The sequence below is a fragment of the Nanorana parkeri genome, unplaced genomic scaffold (assembly GCF_000935625.1).
Source record: "Nanorana parkeri isolate BGI_ZX_2015 unplaced genomic scaffold, ASM93562v1 scaffold1113, whole genome shotgun sequence".
Lineage (NCBI taxonomy): Eukaryota > Metazoa > Chordata > Amphibia > Anura > Dicroglossidae > Nanorana > Nanorana parkeri.
In genome coordinates, this window is record NW_017307381.1 from 478,218 (window position 1) to 494,216 (window position 15,999).

The 15,999-nt window shown below is 45.6% G+C and overlaps 1 protein-coding gene across 1 annotated transcript in view; it reads left to right on the forward strand.

The window, feature by feature from the left end:
- Window positions 1-15,999, forward strand: part of LOC108796423 (UPF0505 protein C16orf62-like) — a 503,129-nt gene that overhangs the window by 400,205 nt on the left and 86,925 nt on the right. Inside the window, exon 20 of the mRNA XM_018567896.1 lies at window positions 7,189-7,269. Within this exon, the coding sequence (XP_018423398.1) occupies window positions 7,189-7,269 (81 nt within the window). The remainder of the gene's footprint in view (window positions 1-7,188; window positions 7,270-15,999) is intronic.

Sequence of the window (15,999 nt, forward strand, 5' to 3'; positions counted from 1 at the left end):
CCTGCCTGTAAAATGTTCAAGGGACTCATCAGATATTTTGCTGGGGGGGGGGGTTATATTTCTGAAAATTTGGTGGGAAAACAATTGATAGGCGGCCTAATTTTTTGGAGTCTATTATATGTGGGGTCACGTCTGGGAGGGCAAGTTGGATTGACACTGAAATGCAGAAATTTTATAACTATTCCTGGACATGGTAGCAGAATATAAGGGCATGTGGTGGATTGGGTGTGTGTAGACCAGTATCATAATTTATTTTTATTTTTTTGGGTGAGTCCCATTTTCAGTGTTAGGCCGAGAAAGGTTTTTAATTCATTAACACTAAGAGGTCTTCAAATGGGGATTGCTTGCATAAATTGTTGGTAATAAAGACAATTAAATAGAAAAGTTATTCAGTAAAAAACAAATAAAAAATTGGATTGGTGTAAAATTCTCAGTCTCAACCTGAACTGGATGGGCAGTAAATGGGGGGATGACAGGTGATGCTGAAGTAGAGGGTAGCCACAATGGATTAGAAAGTGCCTCTGGCACACTAGTACGTGCTCTCTGGGGCCTAATTCTTTGTGGCTGATGTTGAATTACCCCACTACTGGTGCTTGCAACTTTATGGGGATGCACCGCCGTGCTGGCACTTGCCTGCTGCATTTCAGCTGGATGTTTGATGAATTGCACAGCACACCCTGCTCTTTTAGAGGGGACAACTTCATCTTCTGAATCAGAGATGGATATTGAACTGCTGCTTTCAATAGGTTCATACCCTGATCCAGAATCTGACTGTGAGGTTTCTCCATCACTCATCAGTCACACTGAGAATTTGAAATGCCTCCTCACTTGTGTACAATTTTGTTTTTACATTTTTAGTAGTGTCTGTATATTTCTTGTACTTCTACCTAAAAAGCTGGATACGACTTCTAGCTGTCGATCAGAACACTGGTTGTGGCTTCAACAGTACCTACTGAAACTGTACTGGTACTACTGGCAATCAGGATACTGGTTGTGGTTGTAAAAGTAACTGCTGACACCATGCTGGTACTGCTGCCAATTAGTGCACTGGTTGGGGCTGTAATGGTACCTGCTTATACCCTACTGGTACTGACTGGGGCTGGCACTGGTACTGTGTGGCACTGCCTGAAGTCAAGACGCTGACTGGAGATGGCACTGTTGCAATCACACAAAAATGTGGGCTGGCAATCAATGCTCTGATTGGAATGGCAGGCTGGAAATCAATACTCTGATCGGGGCTGGCGCTGCTGGCAACCAAGACTCTGACCTACTGGCAGGCTAGCACTGCTGGCAATCAGTACTCTGACTGGACTGGTGGGCTGTTACTGTTGGCAATCGGGACTCTGACCAGACTGGGATGCTGGCACTGCTGGCAATCAAGACTCTGATTGACTGGCAGGCTGGCACTGCTGGCAATCAGCACTCTTGACAGGCTGGCACTGATGGCAATCGGGACTCTGATGGACTGGCATGCTGGCAATCAGGACTGAAAGGCTGGCGCTGCTGGTAATCAGGACTCTGGCTGGCACTGTGGCCAAATTTCTGCTAGAACAAGTGCTTGATTGGGGCTGGCTAGACTCTGGGGCTGGCACTGCTGGCAAGACTCTGATTAGGGCTGGCAATCAAGGCTCTTACCGACTGGCAGGCTGGCAATCAGGACTGTGATGGACCGACAGACTGGCTCTGCTGGCAATCAGGATTCTGATGGACTGACATGCTGGCGCTGATGGCAATCAGGACTCTGGTGGACTGAAAGGCTGGCGCTGCTGGCAATCAGGACTCTGACTCGGCTGGCGCTGCTGGCAAACAGGACTCTGACTGGACTGGCAGGCTGGCACTGTGGCAATCAGGACTCTGACTGGATTGGCAGGCTGCCACTGTGGCAACATTTCTGCTAGAACAAGTGCTGAGTAACACAGTATTCTTTGAACTGATTGTCACTGTCTCCTCTCCACTCACAACTGCAGTGAGTGGAAACAGAGATGAGGAGAGAACGCTGGAAAAAGCAGCATTGTTTACATTTACCAAAAAATGTGTATTTACGTGATCCCCCGGGAGCTGTCAGCCGTCTGACCGCTCAGTGACAATGGGCAGATGGCAACAAGTTAAAAATACTAAAGCTAATATTGTTAGGAATGCAGCAATGGATGTATTTTAATACAGAGCTGACTTCCCATCTTGCATTCCTGTTGTAGGACATTATACGCAGCTGTTCTCAGACCCTATCCAACCTAAAATGGTTAATGACATATAACTGTCTTCTGTTGAAGGAGAGGCAGCAAGTGAAGAGACGTATACAAAAAACACCACCACTAAGCAACTAATCCGTTATGTTTTTATAAATTTAATGAAGTTAAGCTCTCCGCTATCAGAGGGTGTTTAGGCCATATGTTTATGAACGTATGTGGTGAATTCCTTAAATTTGTTTAGAGGAGTTACTTTTACAATCTGGAATATAGTTTGTAGGCTATTTGGCTGTCCCTAAATACACCCATAGTGGCTAAAAAGCCACTATTATGAATGTTACCTGCATAGTTGACAACATTTTAAAGACATTTCCAGGGACACTTTTTTTGCTCTGCATCTAGCAAGGTGGAGACTGTACCTTTTAATAAGGCAGGCAGGGCCGCCGTCAGGGCAGTACGGCCAGTACCATTGTAAGAGGCTCCGTTGGCGGGGGGGGGGGGCTCCAAGCTATACATTTTCACTATAGAATTATAAGAATAGTACCATTTGCCTGGTCCTGGGCCCCCCCCTGCGCTGTTGGTGTCTTCCTACGAAGTGCTTACAGGGGGGCGGAGCTAACTTTCCCTGGGCAGAAGCGCCGGAGATCGTGACAGAAGAGGTTGAAGAGGAGCATGTGTGCTGCCGCCTGCCTGGAGGTGAAAATTAAGCGTTTCCCAGCAGACAGAGGACCCAGGGGTTGTGATAGAGACTGGGGGGTGATAGAGACAGATCGATCAACGCTGAGAGCTTCTTAGCATCGGTCGGTGGGTCTCTCTCATGCTTCCCTCCCTCCTCTTAGCATGGTCGTTCTGTGTCTCACTCTTTCCCCCCTCCCCTCAGAGAAGGGGGAGGGGGAGGTGTGAGAGAGACCGACGGACACTGAGAGAAAGGGGGAGGGGAGGAGTGTGCAACGGACATAAATGATGGAGCTAGCTGCATGCCCAGGGCCAGCGTTAGTATAAAGGCAACACAAGTAGCCTGAGGTGAGGTGAGCAGGGTGGAAAAATCAGAGCACAGACCCAGCATACAAACTTCCTGATAGATCAGAGGGAAGGAGCTCCGTCCTGTGTAATTGTCAGGCCCTGCCCCCTCTTCTCTGAGTGCTGACTTTCAAGCTGATGAGGTTGTGCTGTGTTCCTGGCTGTCAGCTCTGCAATGTCCCATCTCCAGATCTCCTCATAGTAAGCCCTCCTGACTGCTGTGTGTCCTGCATACAGGATCGCTTGTCATGTGTCTTTGATCTGCCTCCTGCTCCCGAGCTGGGGGAGGGGGGTGAGGAGAGAGCTAGTGTGTGTGTCTCAAGACCTTCAGCACAGTGCCTCAATATAATGGAGAAGGATGAGGATGGGGGGTGTCATATGTACACCAGCACTATACAGAAAAAAACATGTGATTGAGGAAGGGGGGGAGGGTCTGTCAGGTGGGCATGCGCAGGGCCGGTGCAAGGATTTTTGCCTACACAGGCGAATGAGGCCTTATAGGAATGCTATGTGAGTATTCATGACCTAAACTTCAGAACAGCAGAAAACTGGTTGTCAGGTACAATATGCACACTTTAATAAAGAATGCACATTGAGGACATAGGAGTATAAGAAGGAGCTGAATACAAAGTGACCTCCGTACCACATTAAAGAGAACACAACCTTCTATAGTGATAATAAAGTGCAGGTGCAAACACTGGGCTCTGTGTAAAGCTGCCCATACACCATACAACCATCATATGACTTTCATTGTGCGATGGTTGTAAGGTGATTACATATTGTTCGACCTGCCCATCATGGACAGGCAGATCGTACTTGCGATCATCGCAAGTCCTCCCAGCTGAGGGGAGGGCTGGCAGATGATTGCAATGGTGAGCGGGCAGTGTGCGCTTGCGTACCTCGGGTCGTGCGGCTTTCGTCTTGCGACCGCACTACCAACCCGCTGAGAATCATACGATTTTCGGCGGGTTATCTAGCGTGCTCGTTATACGAAAATTGTGCGACTGTACAGTATATGCGGCCGCACGCTGCCCATACACCTTACGATTATCGTACGATCACAGGATCACCCGCGACTATCGTGCAATAATCGCCAGGTGTATGGGCAGCTTAAGAACATAAGGAGAAAGCACTGAGAAGAGGGGGAGGGGGGAGAGTGAGAGGCCCAGAACCTGTGGGGTGAAATTAGAAAAATGGATTATAATAGGGAATATTACAATGTAATGCAGGGGTGTGGAATTTCTATCGCTCGGGACAGGCAGTCCTGGGCGCCGGGAGAGTAGTTTTTTTTCTTCTACATTGAGGGCCAGTTCACACCACAAAGGCTGCGTTCCAGAGTGTTCGGCCTCTGAAACGCACTGGAATGCAAGCTGGCTGGCTCCCTGCATTCAGGGGTGGGAGGGGGGTGGCAGTGCATTGAAATCAATGGCACCGCAGTCACGCCCGCACCTAATACTCCAAGCGCGATTTTTGCTGATCTCAATGGACCGTAACGCAAGCACGAATGTGCATGCGTTCCGGGTGCGGGCAATTGTACTGCGGGCAAGGGGCGTGGCTGCAGTGCGATTCAATGCACTACCATGCCCCCTCCCACCCCTGAATGCAGGGAGCCAGCCAGCTTGCGTTCCAGAGGTTGAACACCCTGGTACACAGCCTTTGTGTTGTGAATCGGCCCTTAACCCGCCTTTGGGCAGGCAGCAAGGCTAATTGTAAAGTGGGAGCCATTTTGTACAGGTGATCTTGAGCGGCAGTACAGCCATCCAAAATCACTTGTAACCAGCCTGATTCTCCCCCTCCCCTCTCTCTCTCCGGTGGCCGTGTCCCCAGCCGCTCCCTCTAATATCGCTCCCTGCCCACTGGATCCCTTTCTGCCGTGCTCTTTGGGGTCCCCCGCTCTTCTGGAGGACCCGGGATCACGGCAAACTAGATCAGAATGGAGAGCGGGAAGCAGAGTAGAGAACGTCCGTGTGAGCAGTGACACACGAATGCTGTACTCACAGACTCCTGTCACAGGAGAACGAGCACAGTGCTGTGCTAGAACTCCTGTGTTGGAGGTGACAGGGTCAATAAAGAGAACCTGTCACCTCCAAATGCAATCACACAGGCTCCTGTGTAATATCAGTGAAGTCAAGTGAAAAAAAATAGTCAAAAAATAAATAACAATTAACAATGTAAATACATCAAAATGTAAAAAATAAAAAGGTGATAAGTAAAAAAATAAAGTAAAAAAATGATTAAAATTTAAACCAAACCCCTACCCCTACCATCTGCATTCAAATAAACACATGCACGTGGCATTTGTGTGTGTGCGTGAGCGGGCGACCCGTGACCATGCGGCAATGGGGGTGGGGGACGCACCCAGGCCTAAAGCTGTATAAGGGGCCCCCAAAATTTCTGATGGCTGCCCTGTTCACAAAGTGAATGTAATAGCAACACTGAAATGTTTAGACTCCTGTGTACATAATTTTCTGCTTTGAAGAAATCAGATTTACTCACTGTGACAGTACTCTAATGTACTAGGTCTAAATGCACTTATTGCTGTTGGACCCATTAGGGGGATGTTCCCCCCAACACTCTTTCATTTCTTGGAGAAATAAAGCAATTCCCAATTATCAGATACCCTTATGAAACAAAAACTCTTCTGGTGCAGTTTTTTAATTAGATACTGCTGAAACGCAAGCACGAATGTGCATGCGTTCCGGGTGCGGGCAATTGTACTGCGGGCAAGGGGCGTGGCTGCAGTGCGATTCAATGCACTACCATCCCCCCTCCCACCCCTGAATGCGGGGAGCCAGCCAGCTTGCGTTCCAGAGGTTGAACACCCTGGTACACAGCCTTTGTGTTGTGAATCGGCCCTTAACCCGCCTTTGGGCAGGCAGCAAGGCTAATTGTAAAGTGGGAGCCATTTTGTACAGGTGATCTTGAGCGGCAGTACAGCCATCCAAAATCACTTGTAACCAGCCTGATTCTCCCCCTCCCCTCTCTCTCTCCGGTGGCCGTGTCCCCAGCCGCTCCCTCTAATATCGCTCCCTGCCCACTGGATCCCTTTCTGCCGTGCTCTTTGGGGTCCCCCGCTCTTCTGGAGGACCCGGGATCACGGCAAACTAGATCAGAATGGAGAGCGGGAAGCAGAGTAGAGAACGTCCGTGTGAGCAGTGACACACGAATGCTGTACTCACAGACTCCTGTCACAGGAGAACGAGCACAGTGCTGTGCTAGAACTCCTGTGTTGGAGGTGACAGGGTCAATAAAGAGAACCTGTCACCTCCAAATGCAATCACACAGGCTCCTGTGTAATATCAGTGAAGTCAAGTGAAAAAAAATAGTCAAAAAATAAATAACAATTAACAATGTAAATACATCAAAATGTAAAAAATAAAAAGGTGATAAGTAAAAAAATAAAGTAAAAAAATGATTAAAATTTAAACCAAACCCCTACCCCTACCATCTGCATTCAAATAAACACATGCACGTGGCATTTGTGTGTGTGCGTGAGCGGGCGACCCGTGACCATGCGGCAATGGGGGTGGGGGACGCACCCAGGCCTAAAGCTGTATAAGGGGCCCCCAAAATTTCTGATGGCTGCCCTGTTCACAAAGTGAATGTAATAGCAACACTGAAATGTTTAGACTCCTGTGTACATAATTTTCTGCTTTGAAGAAATCAGATTTACTCACTGTGACAGTACTCTAATGTACTAGGTCTAAATGCACTTATTGCTGTTGGACCCATTAGGGGGATGTTCCCCCCAACACTCTTTCATTTCTTGGAGAAATAAAGCAATTCCCAATTATCAGATACCCTTATGAAACAAAAACTCTTCTGGTGCAGTTTTTTAATTAGATACTGCTGTTGACCTATGCAGAACCATAGTATCTGTTGTAAACATTAGGGTAACTTTTCATGACATGTTTAACTTTATTTTGTGCTGTATAAATGTTTTGGGATTATTTGACTGGTGGCATGTCTTACTAATATACAGAAACGGGAGGTGAACACCATCCTGGCTGATATCATTAAACACATGACTCCTGATCGGGCATTTGAAGGTGCATACCCACAGGTAATAATTGTCTTTTGTTTTGTTTTACCTTTCTATTTATGTGTTCTTAATCTATGTTGCCCATTTAACAGCTAGCAGTCAACACTATGTACACCTACTAGCTGTCAGATCCAGCTATCACTGACTGCACTTAAAGATCCACTTAAAGTCATATTTAAGCCAGAAAGCCATTTCAAATGCTGATTAAATCTCTTGCAGTGGATGCTGCTTCTTGATGTTTACAAGTTTTAGTTAACTCTAGAATCAGCTGGTCCCCTGAGCATTGGCTCTGATATACTGTTTTAGAGTGTTTTATTTCTCTTGCAGGGTCCCCCACCCGTGTGTGTGGTAGTACGCTTTGTGACTCCACAAACACAGGCATTGCAAGGCAAGCCCCAACCCTGCTCCCTGCTATCCACACTTCCTTACTCCCTCCTCTCAGCTAGTAGATAGTACTCTGCTATAGACTGCTCTGTTCCTTGTGATCTAGTACTAGACTGTAAGCTCAGAGAAGAGAAGCCGGGCTTAGAGAGTTGGAGCTGCTGTATGGAAATATGACGACTGTAGGTGCTTGGCCAAGAATTACAAAAAAAAAAAATACTTTGCTGGATAATGTATATTTGCTTGATCTACATGCATTATAAAAAAAAGTTTGAGAGGTTAATGCTATTTAAGGGTTGGGAACGAATGAAAAAGTTTCAACTAGGACATAGTAACCACAAGAAGATTGGAAGTTTATCAACAAAAAATAAGCCTTTGGTCTACAGTCATGATTTTTCTACTTGTTATGCAGTCAGGCAACATTGTTGATTGGAGCACTGTGCAAGGGGTGTGTTGGACTGCTGGAAACCCATACTGCCTTGTCTGGGAACGCTGTTGACTCATGTTGTGCTGCCGTCACAAGACAGCTTCTTACAGTTTTAATCATGCACACATATTACAAAAAAAAACCATAATCGTTACTTGCCTAAATGCATAACAAGTATAAAAACAAGACTTCAATAGTGCTTTACATTTTTGTCCATTTTTTTAGCAAATGCTAAAATAGTTAACCGGAAATTATTAAAACAGTGTGCCATATATGTCTTATTTGTCCTTTAAGTAAAAATTTACACATTATTTTGGTAAGCAAATGAGTAACAGAGTTTAAATCAAGTTAACCACTGCATATCGACTTTGTTTAAGGGTTAATAAATGTTCATTCTCCTTAAACCTAAGCCAAATCCCAGTTCAGGATAACCTATGTATTTATCTCTAGTCCATCCATTAAAGTGTAACTAAACCCTAACTCAAACTTAATTGCTTATGTTTTTTCATAAACAACCTATTCATTGAAAAAACATAAGCAATAAAGTTTGTTTAAAAAAAAAATACCTTGCTCTGATTAGGAGAACGAACACAGCATAAAAGAGTAAAACGGCACATGCAGGCAGCAGCTGTTGCCAATCTAAAGTGGGTGGGGATGTGGAAGTTGGGAGGACGTCATCCTGTAGTCCTGGCTCAGGTCGGGAGCGCGCACACAGACACCATGTAACATTCCAGAGAAGAGGCAGTCAGCTGCAAAACGGAAGTTCTCCCCAGCATTAGAAGAGATAAGGATTTAAAAGGAAGAGCAGCAAAGAGAAGGGAAACTACCATGGAGTACAGTAAGGCACACATTACAGTATTGGTTTATGTTAAAAAATCTGAGGGTTTAAATTCACTTTAAGGCTAGAACAAATTTGACTGGCATAGAAATAAAAGTGCTCATGAGAAGAAAAAAAAAACCTAAAGACTAGAAAGCAACTCCCAACCTGGTCATCTAATATTTCAAATATAAACAAAACAACAGAATTACAAACTTTAGCTTGATGTCACAGCTACCGAGGAAACTATGCCACCTGTTGTTTCTGGGAATGTTTCTAATAGATCTCTAAATACCTGAGAATCTTTAAATGCCATCCACTCGTTCCACATAGCCCAAAACTTTTCCTTCGTGTCTCTATCCATAGCCACCCTTTCCTCCATTCGTATAAGGTTTAGAGCTTCCAACCATTCTATCATAGAGGGTGTACTTGAACTTATCCAATGACGTGGAATAATCATACGGACTGCAAACAGAAAAAACTGTAACGTTGAGCGTTTGGCAGAGGAGACTGGCTCGGGGATAATCGTTAGGAGAGCAAGTTGTGGGGTATTCTGCACCTGTGTAGAATATGCAGAATTGTATAGGGTAAACACCCTATCCCATAGCGTCTTAATCGGGGGACATTCCCACCAAACATGTAATAGGGTACCTATAGACTGTTGGCATCTCCAACAGAGATCAGTTTGGTCTTTCGAAAACCTTTTGAGTCTAGAGTCTAGTCACTCCCAGCTCCCTTTCCCACTGCTTCACATGTGTTAATGGGGCTGATGAGAGCTTAGATAGATACATAGCGTACAGGATCAACAAGGAATGTCTAGGTGGAGAACTAGCAACACACAAAGCCTCAAACTGAGTAAGCGGCCTATGTAGTTCGGACCTAGGAAGCAGAGTGTCATAATAACTGGTCAATTGTGCATAAGCCAGCCATGCTTTTCTGGCCCCGAATTAGTGGGCAACGGATCTGACATCGGTATAAGATGTCAAGCCCACTACATTGCAACCAGGGTAGTTGCGCTAGGATATATTTACAGAAATTAGCCAGCTGCAGCAATATCTATCAACGTGATCAAGTGTAAGCCGGTGTGCTGTGCTTGGTTGTGTGTGATCCACCTTTTAATTGGTCTTTAAATTGTGTGGAAATTGTGAAAATATCACAAACTAAATACAGTGCCAGTGATCAAATCCTAATTGCGGCTGTATACTGAAAATACAAGTCGAAAAAGGTAAATGTGTTCGTGAATAAATATTAAATATTGTAGGATATTAAGTTAACAATGCAAGATATGTGTAGCATATGAAAATAAATAAAATATTGTCGTGTGGAAACAAGTTATATTGTGAATAAATAAATAAAATCTGGTTGAAAATTGTGTAAACGAGTGAATTATTCCATCTGGCAATCAAAAATAAAAAAAATAAAATATGAATATGAAAAAATGGAATAAAAACTGGTTGTATGGCCAGTCAAAGGCTACAAGCCAAAATGCACAGAAATTCTTGTAAAAACACATCTACTGATATAAAAGGTGAATAAATTATAATGTATATAGAGGTGTATGAACGGGGATTATGAACAGCAAGATGCTATTTTCCTCCGAGCAGCATTGTGTGTCAAGTGTCTTTTACTTATAGTTCTATTGATGAGTCCGCAAAGGGAAAAATTCTTCTATAATAGTAATCAAAATATAACTTGTTTCCACACGACAATATTTTATTTATTTTCATATGCTACACATATCTTGCATTGTTAACTTAATATCCTACAATATTTAATATTTATTCACGAACACATTTACCTTTTTCGACTTGTATTTTCAGTATACAGCCACAATTAGGATTTGATCACTGGCACTGTATTTAGTTTGTGATATTTTCACAATTTCCACACAATTTAAAGACCAATTAAAAGGTGGATCACACACAACCAAGCGCAGCACACCGGCTTACACAAGCCCACTACATGTCTCAATTGCGGCCAAAAATATCTTTGCCACCCTAACAATGTAGACACTCCTACTCCCGTCGGAAAAGCAGGATTGTCCATAAGTGAGGTTAAAGGGCTAGGAAGAGTGGAGAGAGAATAGATAGTACGTACATTATGCCAACAATGAATGGCATGCCAAACCAATGGAGGCCACTCTCCATAGCCACGTATAAGGGAAGGCAGGGACCATAAGGCAGCCCTGGGATCTAAAGGAGACAGTACTCTTTCAATAACCACCCACTTTTTCAATGGGTCTAGATTAAACCACTCCAGGATCCTACTTAACATTGAAGCCCTATAATAAAGAGAAAAATCCGGTAAACCTAACCCTCCATCCTCTCTTTTCCTGATAAGAGTTTGATAACTAATACGCGATTTCAAAGATCTCCAAATAAAATTAACAAAAAGAGAACGCAATTTAAGAAAAAAAGACCTGGGCAGTTTTATAGATATTGTTTGAAAGAGGTAGCGAAATCTCAGGAGTACATCCATTTTCAAAGCATTCCCTCTGCCTATTCAGGATATATATCGTGGAGACCAAACCTGCAGTTCGGCCTCTATTTTACGTACTAATGGGAGTTAATTAAGCGAGTACATGGACATAAGATCTGTAGTAATATAAACCCCCAGATACTTAGTAGAAATCGGTTTCCATTTAAATGGGAAATATGTCTTAAGCCTATCTCGTTCTCTATGAGTTAAAGAAATATTAAGGATCTCCGACTTGGCGAGATTCACCTTAAAATTGCTCACAGTACCAAAAACCTTAAACTCTTGCAATATAGAAGGCAGATTAGTAGTTGGAGAAGTGACATATAAAAGTAAGTCATCTGCATATAATGCAAGTTTGTATTCCATGTCCTCATGTCGCAAACCCTTAACATTGATATTATTTCGTAGGGCCACTAATTAGGTGCTCCATCGTTATCACAGAAAGAATTGGGGACAAAGGGCAACTTTGATGAGTTCCATTACTGATATTAAAAGGGTCAGAAAGGCATCCATTTATCCTAATTCTAGCTGATGGGGCGGAATATAATGCCATAATCCTAGCCAGTAGCTGATGGCCCAAATTCAACTGTCTAAGAGAATGGTATAGGAACTGCCAATTCACCCTATCAAACACCTTCTCCGCGTCTACTGAGAGAAGGCACATCGGGATGTTACACTTACTTGCATGCGATTATTAAATGCAAAGTCTTGATAGTATTATCTCTCGCTTCTCTACCTCTAACAAACCCCACCTGAACCGTGCCAATAATCTGCAGACTGTAAGTCTGTATGGACCCACATGGATTATGCTGAGGACAGGAATAGGAGGAACAACATTCTGATCCGTGGCCTGCCGGAGGCAACGGGCATGGTGGACCTGGAACCTACTATCCAAGGTATCTTTAATTCACTTCCTAATAGAGGGGCGGCGGAGCCTATCGACCTTGATAGGGTGCACCGGGTCCCTGGATTTAGAAACCTGTCTGCGCAACAACCCAGGGACATCCTGTGTCGGGTCTACTTCTGTGAACTGAAGGAGGAAATCGTGCCCAAGGCACGGGAGCGTGGCTCCCTTGACTTTGACGGAGCAACTATTACCTTCTTTCCGGATTTGTCACCCCGCACCATGGCCCGTCACAGGGATCTGCGACCTCTGACCTCACTACTTTGAGACCTCCACATCCCCTACAGGTGGGGCTACCCTTTTCATTTGTCGGTGCCTAAAAATGGCCGATTGGTGATTCTGCGTTCCCGGTCTGATCTTGCTGGTTTTGATGCTACCCTGAGTATATCTTCTGTGGAACTGGACTCCTGGCCGGACCCACCGGCTCCTATACTCCCTGAGGTGCCCTCGCTTCCCCAGTGGACTGAAGTCTCTCACTCCAAGAAGTCAAGGAAGGATCCTGCCACACGCAGTTCCCTACCCTAGATATAGCAGCTGGATGTCTCTACTTTAATCCTGCATGAGGATCTCTTCATCCTGATTTGATTATCCTAGGACAGTGGTTCTCAACCTGTGTAACCTCAGGACCCACATTTGTCCTTGGTCATTAAGTCGTGACCCAAGTCACACTGCAATGGACTGCACGACATTGCATTACCGCACTTTCCGGTGCGGGCGATCAAACTGTGGGTGGGAGGTGCATTTGGGGTACCATTCAGGTGAATGGCAACGCAACATACTTGCCACACCAGAACGCGTAATAGGTGTGATTGTGTGATACAGTGCGTTACTCTGATCCAGGCACCTCCGCAGGACACATGAGGAAGGTGTAAGCAATGCACGTATGGATGGAGCTCCCTCGCGGCCATATCCCCATCCTATCCCAAGCTGACACTCGACGCTGGGCAGCATATTCTGAATGGCTGCTTGGCACCAGAACTGACAGTGCTGCGCTAGGGGGAGCCAGAGAAGCCTCTCACCTACAAAAGTGGAAGGCATGCAGCGACCCACTGAACATGGGGTCGCGACCCACTTTTGGGTCATGACCCACCAGTTGAGAACCAAGGCCCTAGGAGACACTCTGGCCTATGACCTCTCCCAGTGCCTTGATTTCCCACTGCCTACGCCTTAACCTTATAGTGACTACCACCCTGGAAGATGGGAGTAGACTACTGGGGTATAGACCTTGCCCCCACTACAGAACTCACCCCGTGTGTACTACCCCTGGCAGTCTTGTGGCAGGCAGGGGGCCCTCTTAGGGGTGGTCCCGTGGTCGGGCCTGTACTTGACTAGCCTACCAGTCCCCTATCATCTCCATCTGTTGAAGAGGAACACTTCATGGAAGCCTGGGACTTCATCCGACCATGGGACTCTACCTCTGCTCATACCATCGGACCACACGGGGGGGTTGCCCTCCGGGTAATGTATTAATCTGAAGCTGAATGCCATTTATACTGCACTATTTATTGTTTGTTTGCCTCCTTGGGGTCCGCCTGACAGGTACAATGCCTTTTGCATTCGGGTACCTTGCATAGAGTGTTAAAAACCATATCTGTTCTACATCTACTCCCGCACATCTACACCCACCTATACGGGTATACCGTCTACGTGCCCGCTCCCCGTTTGGGCGACTCCTAGTGGGGGCACTTGCTATCCAGGGACGAATTGGGAAAGCCTGCTCAGATATTTTATGCGATCTGGCTTTCGGCTTCGGACCTCTGATACCTGTACTATGCATTGTCTCTTACATATTATTGCGATACTAGGCCTAGGTCTCCTCTCTTTCATTCCCTTCCACCCTTCTTCCCTCTTTCCCCCCTTCATCCCTCCTCCTTCCCTTTAACCCCATCCCTATTGCCTCCCCTCCCCCCCCTCCCCTTACTCTGCTACCATTTACCCCTATCTGTTCCCTTACTGCAATGCACTTACTGGGCCTCGTATCTGTACCTAGGTGTTGATACTTATGCTGGCTACCTTCCTGGGGTTTGCCCGCTGGGTTCTGTGTCCACTACAGGATACTTTCCATCCTTGCACTGATAGTGTGTGCCGCATAGTTGTAATGGGCCTGCTCTCCTTTTGGAGGACCCGCCCACTGAGTGGACGCTCCCCGGTGAACAGACCCTAGCTGTGGCCCCGTATGATAACGGGGAGAGCCCCCTAAATTTACTACGAGCCCCCTGTTGGTACTTTACTCACGGTATATTTGAACTAAAAAATTTGTGAAAAAATGGAAAAGTGCACTACATGAAGTAACAACTTCTGGGGACGTGGGTACAAATGGTTAAAAAAACAGTGTGCAAGCTCTATGGTGAACAGAGTGAGGAGCCCTGTATGGAGCGACAGTACACAAATAATTTTTAGAGCGCTACTACAGTATGGATAAACTCACGTTTGCGGTGTCACTGTGGTCCTCTGTAATCCCTGTATAAAACGTAAATTAGCCAGGGTACAGGGTGGGGTGGATGGGTACGTGCCTAGAGCGCTATCTGAACGCACTGAGCACCATCTTCACAGACGGCTCTAAGCATTCAGCTGACTCCACTACACCGCGGTACCTTTGTACCCATTTGCGGTCTCCCGTGCAGCTTGATCCGCTGACATCCATTCAGCGTACACCTCACACTGCTGTTGCGGCTCAGCCTGGCCAGCTGAGTCGGCACAGCCCCAGCATTTGACCATTCTTGCCAGCCGAAGTCCATCTAGGCACGCAGCCATCCACCCCACTTTCACCCCCCCCCCCCCTTTACCCTGGCTAATTTACGTTTTATACAGGGATTACAGAGGACCTCTTCCTGAGACACAGTGACACCTATAACGTGAGTTTATCCATACAGTAGTAGCGCTCTAAAAATTATTTGTGTATTGTATATCTGAACTAGATACCTTATGCCCACTCCCCACCCTCCCTACCCATCCCGTCCCTTGCCCTTCCATCCTTTTCTTCTCCTTTTCCGTTGAACGATGACTGATCCTCTCAGGTGATGGCCGTGACGAGGCCTACGTGTCTTGGCCTGTATTATTAAGTTTTGTTATTGTTTATGGAATGCCCATTTAATTGCCCTTATGTGTATGGCACTTTATTTTGACTGATGATCACTAATGTTTTGTTCATTAAGATGCCCGGTTCTGATGTTGGAGCGAACCCCTTTGCCTTTGGTTTCTCCACACACCCCATAGGTTGGCCACCTGGGTCGAGGTACCCTGTTGTGCCCACTGGAAGACTAGGCTCTTCCCCTTAGGAATCTTTGTGTATTTGATGTCGTCTTTCTTCCCCTCTGGTTTGTGGATTTCTTTTCTTCACTTTCTATGGCTATTGTCTATGTGTTTTCCGTTTCCCCCCTTGAACCTGGTACCCTGGACCATAATTTATGGTCAGCTACCACATGGATTTATACCCAATGTTACCCGTGACATTCGTATCCCTGAATGTTTAGGGATTAAATGAGCCATGTAAACGCTCACAACTTGCTTACTCCATGCATAAGAGACGTGCGCAGGTCTTCTTCCTACAGGAGACCCACTTTAACCCCTTCATGACTGAGGCCTTTTTTTCATTTTTTGTACCCATGTTATATTCCAAATTTTAGGCCTGAAAATTACTTAAAACCCCCCAACATTATATATTTTCTGAATGCCAAGACCCTATAGAATAAAATGGTGGTAGTTGCAAATTTTTATGTTGCGCAATATTAGCGCAACTCCTTT